Source organism: Carlito syrichta, unplaced genomic scaffold (assembly GCF_000164805.1).
Source record: "Carlito syrichta isolate Samal-C Ts95f unplaced genomic scaffold, Tarsius_syrichta-2.0.1 Scaffold309503, whole genome shotgun sequence".
NCBI classification, from domain to species: domain Eukaryota; kingdom Metazoa; phylum Chordata; class Mammalia; order Primates; family Tarsiidae; genus Carlito; species Carlito syrichta.
This window is the reverse complement of record NW_007253599.1, coordinates 418,601-424,258: the sequence shown is the minus strand read 5'-3', so window position 1 is coordinate 424,258 and position 5,658 is coordinate 418,601. Positions and strand designations below refer to the sequence as shown.

The window sequence follows — 5,658 nt, the reverse complement described above, 5'->3', positions numbered from 1 at the left end:
GCTCACTTTTTAATATGGCTGTCTGTTTTTTTTTTCCCGGCACATTTGAGTTCCTTGTAGATGTTGGATGTTAGGCATTTGTAAGATATACAGTTGGCAAATATTTTTTTCCCATTCTGTGGGGTGTCTCCTCACTTTCCTGGTGGTTTTCCTACATCTTTAATAAAAAAAAAAAAGAAACTTGCCATGTTCATGTAACAGGTAGGTGCTCAATCAGGAGTAAAATCTAGGCCCTTCTGATTCAAAAGATCCCTGTTTTCACTCGACCTACTCTTTGTATGGCATAAATGATATTAATTTGTATAAAAATTGAACAATGAAAGAAAAAATTAATTACTTCTTAATTAAAATAGTTTATTTTATCTTATAGTAATAGATTTAATTACTGATATTTTGCCAAATTTTATGCATATTCCTGCAATATATTATTGAAAAAATTTTATTAAACATAAAGCATATTGTGAAAAAATTTGTTATGCTCACTGGAAATAAAAATTATTGTTTAAAATAGCCATTAGAAGTATTTGTGCTGGGTCCTGTTCTAGGTTGATAGGAATCTTCAAAAATCATGTCAGCTGGAACCTGTGGATATGACCTCATATGAAAGTTCATCACAGATATAATCAAGATATACACTAAACTAATTTCCCACTTGTCTTTATTTAATAAAGACATTTATTTAATAACAGATTCATCATAATGTGCAATTTAAAATTATGCTTTGGCCTAAAATAAGCATCATATAAATACTATTGTAAATGTTTGTAATTAAAAGTGAGCATTTTATGGCATATTATTCAAGTTCTTGACTTGGATAACTGATAAATTTATATAATATAGTTTAAATTTTGCATAGCTGGTATGCTTTAATAGCTTTTTTCTTTAGTGTGCACACAGTGTTGCTTAACCCCTTCCTTTCATTGTAGTAATCTTGTATTTTTTACAACTTTATGTCTTCCAAAGAAACAGTGAAAATAATCTTAAAATATTTGTTCAGAAAGTGTTTATCTTCTTAAGATCACTAAGTAATTCCAATTTCTATTTACTCTGAATTATGTAGATGACTTATGAACTCCTAGATTAAATATCAACTAAATATTATTCTCAAAATAATAAGGCAAAGGGTCCTATTTTCGATGTCTTTTTTCAGATCAAAGTAGTGAATAATAAAATGATGTGTGCAAAGGAATATTGCTTGCATTGGGGCTTGAAGATGGGCCTTTGAGATTTCAAAAGCAGTGTAGAATTTTCAGTTTTCTGTAAGTAGTAAAAACCATGTAACATGCTGCCTTTATCATCTTTGCATTCTCACTACCTAAGACTGTCTAAACCCAACACAGCAAAAGCATTCAAAAAGTAATTACTGAATACATAAATGGTGATGATTAAAATCATGATGCAGTTTTCTATAAGTCAATGGAAAAATGTAAAATCTTGAAGACTAGTCTGACATATTTTATGATGCAGAATAATATAAAGAATACATCATTTTATGTTGATCTGCATGCTTCTGCATATTTGTCATGGCAGTGCTTGCATCCTATTTGGTGTACTGAGCAAATAAACTTTTCATTTTAAACAAACAACAACAAGAAAAGAATACATCAGAATGAATTCTTAACAGTTCCCTAAAATAAAAAAATCCATTCATTCACAATTTAGTCTGTTGCCATTTAGAGACTCCTAATCTCTACTACTTTGTTATTTAGTTTCTTCTTCTTCTGAAGTTGTAGTTTATTATGAAAATGTACATCCTTCTATGTCTTCTGCTCTGATTTCAGGCTTCTATCACCTAAAAATTCTATTCTAAATTGTATACCAATTTGGACTACTATGTAGTGCTTGGTGTCTTGAGAACACCAATCTTCATGATACCTTTTGTTTATTCATTTAGCTAATCCCCCTGAGTCCAGTGTAAATGGAGCAGATAAAATTATGGTTAGCCCGAATAACATTGCTTCTGCACAGAAGACCATATCCTCTTACCCATCAAGCTTGGAGAGATAATACATCAGCCTTCATTTCAACTATAACCTATTTCAAGTACCAAGATAATACTTCTTAAATGGTGATAGGTAGGCTATTCTAAGACATCAGATCCTTAGAGAAATGGATTGGTGTAAGCCCTTCTTGTAAGCATTGTAGAGAAGCTCTTGGAATTGTCCTTGTTATCGATATTTTGAATATTTGGTTACAAGTATAAGATGATAGAGGAAAAATTTATTGCAAAGGCTCTTGAAAATCCCAAAGTATTCATTTTTAAAAAAATTAATAAACCATTAAAAATAACATCAACTAAATCAGCCATATTTACCATAAAAGTAAGTATATTATTTCAGGAATATAATTTTTGTATTAATAGCTTATATTTATATTTTATACAATTTCAATTACATACATTATGCATAAATAAAATTAAGCTACGCAATTTAAATAAGATAATTAAATAAAAGAAAATGTAAAAAATAAGTCAAAAGTTTCAGGCAATATTTTTGTTCATTATACTCTGAATATTTTGTGATTCATAGGACTACATAATTCTTGTGTTACTATCTAGATATTTGGTAAGAATCATTTGTAATATGATTAGTATCTGAAAACTATGAAATCATTTTTACAAGATTTAGAACAATTTATTTGATGTGCTTTAATACTAAACACTATACTCTGTTTTGTTTTTGCACAATGTGAATTTCATACACAGTGAAGATTAGCACCCATCACACAAAGGCAAAAGGCAAAAAGCTGCATATACTATGACCACCAAAAGAACAGATAATTGGAAACAAAAATATATTTCTCCCAAAAATTTTATAAAAAGGAAAAATTGGAGATAAATTCATTCATATATCAAATGAGTTTGCTAATCCTGAGAGAATGCTATTCAGTTTGATAGTTCTAACACCTATGAAGAATATAGAAAACAAATGAGATATTATGGATTTAGGCAGAGTTTCTGGCTATTTACACATTAAAAAATGATCTTAGATGACAGCATGTCTGAAGCTTATGTGGAAAACTATAGTTTCAACCATGAACAAACAAGTAAACAAATTATGTATATTGTCAAGAATAATATCAGAAAATAAAAATGGGAAAAAAAAGAAAAATAATAAATCTTTGCCTCACCAAAAATAATTTTAAGGTTGAACTATTCCCAGGTATTATACCTCAGTAAAAGAATAACCAATATAGAAATGTGCTTTATCATTTTGGAAATAAGACAAGAAATAGAACTTATGGTTTACAAAAATAAAATTAACACTGTTTATTTAAGTACTGCTTTATATATTAGAGAGTTGACTTCTGATATGCAGATGATAAATAAAAATATATCCCAAAAGTGCATATTTACTACTTTACAAGAGACTATTATTTCAGACTATGAATTAATATTACAATGTCTTGCAGTAAAAACATTGAACTTAGATTGGGACTACTCTCCCAACCACTCTGTATAGATTTATCAGGGACACTTTACTCTAAACAATTAACTTGTCTACATAGACTATAAAAGTTTTAATGGGAAAGGAGATAGAAGTGCTTATTCAAAATAGGTAAATTATAAATATGAAGGGGAAAGTAACAACAAAAATCTTCAAAAAATACCATGGTGTGCTTGCAGTGAGTTCTCAAGGGTTTTATTTGAAAATATTTTAAATCTCAGAGGTTTTAATTTCTTATTTCTTAAGAGAATATATTGAAATGTTCAGAAGACAGAGATTTACACTGAAATATATGAGAAAATACAGGCATAACTCAGAAACACGGTAAAAAATAAGTTTTTAAAAAGTTTTGTTTTTACATGCTATGAAACCATTTTTCTCTAAAAGGAAAAGGTGACAATTAATTTTTTAAAGGGTATGTGTTTTTTACAAACTTTTTTCATTATATACATTTAAAGTATATAACGTAATGTTCTGATATTTATATGCCTAAGACAATGATTGTCACACTCAAGCAAATTATTCTATCCACCACTGTCCATAGCTATCTCACTACACGATGTATTGTTTGCTGTAGTATTTGTGCTACACATTATGTCTCTGGATTTAGCCATCCTATAGAACTACAAATTTGTACCCTTTAAAGATATTGGAAGATATATATATATATGAAAGAGAGAGAGAGAGAGAGAAAGATGGATGAACATAGATGCATAACTACATACAATGTAATATTATCCGGCCTTATAAAAGGAGATACTGTGGCCAACCCTTTCGGGTCACCTCCCACTGTGGGAGGTTTTCTGTCCTCTCAATATACTGCCATTTGTGACATTTTGAATGACCCCGAAGGGCATTATGCTAAATGAAATGAGCCAGACACAGAAAAAAAATTTACTGAGTTCTTTATTAGTGTCATAATTTTCTCATCTCTCCACTTATTTTACAGCTAAAATACAGAATATCTTAATAAATTCAAAAATGAGAAATTCCACGGCAGTAACAGACTTTATTCTTCTTGGATTGACAAGCAACCCTCAGTGGCAGGTTGTACTTTTCACATTTCTTCTTGTTACCTACATGCTAAGTGTGACTGGAAACCTGATCATTATCATCCTCACCCTTTCAGATCCTCACTTGCAGACTCCCATGTATTTCTTTCTTCGGAATTTCTCCTTCCTAGAAATATCATTCACATCTGTCTGCATTCCCAGATTCTTTATTACCATCGTGACAGGAGACAGAACCATTTCCTACAATGGTTGTGTGGCTCAGCTATTTTTTTTCATCTTCTTGGGCGTGACAGAATTTTACCTTCTGGCTGCCATGTCCTATGACCGCTACGTGGCCATCTGCAAACCTCTTCATTACACAACCATCATGAACACCAGAGTTTGTATTCTTCTTGTCTTTAGCTCCTGGTTTGCAGGATTCCTAATCATCTTTCCACCGACAATCCTTCTGCTGCAGTTAGATTTCTGTGCCTCCAATATAATTGACCATTTTATCTGTGACTCTTCTCCTATTTTGCAGCTTTCTTGCACAAACACTCGCTTTCTAGAACTCATGGCATTTTTTTTAGCCATGGTAACACTCATGGTCACCTTGACCTTGGTCATTCTCTCGTACACAAATATCATCCGGACAATTCTGAGAATTCCTTCTATGAGCCAAAGAAAAAAAGCCTTTTCCACTTGCTCCTCCCATATGATAGTTGTTTCCCTCTCTTATGGTAGCTGCATCTTCATGTACATTAAGCCTTCTGCGAGGGAAAGGGTGACTTTAAGCAAAGGAGTGGCTGTGCTCAATACTTCAGTGGCTCCTCTGTTGAATCCCTTCATATATACACTAAGGAATCAGCAAGTGAAGCAAGCGTTCAAGAGCATGGTCCAGAGGATGGTCTTTTCTTCAACTAAATGAACATTATTATATGAAAAATGTACCCTTGAAGGCAAAGCTGAATGAATAATTCTACCCTTTTCTTATAAACTCTTTATAAACACCTCATTTCTTTCCTTCATTCAGACATATTTATATGGCATTATTAGCTCTTTATTGAATTAGTCTAAAACCTACTTAACTATTTTAAATTACATAGAAAGTGTTTGACCTTTGGCTCTTTTAATCAAATTTTAAGTAAATAGATACTATTGTTTCTTACTGAAAGACAAAATAGTTTATGAATTAATCCATAAAATAGAAATTGCTATAA

The 5,658-nt window shown here is 31.2% G+C and overlaps 1 protein-coding gene across 1 annotated transcript; it reads left to right on the top strand.

Moving 5' to 3' along the window:
* Positions 1–4,427: 4,427 nt before the first annotated feature.
* LOC103269843 (olfactory receptor 6C75) lies at positions 4,428–5,366 on the top strand. Its single transcript, XM_008067398.1, has one exon. The coding sequence runs from the start codon at positions 4,428–4,430 to the stop codon at positions 5,364–5,366; it is 939 nt and encodes a 312-aa protein (XP_008065589.1).
* The last annotated feature ends 292 nt before the right edge of the window (positions 5,367–5,658 follow it).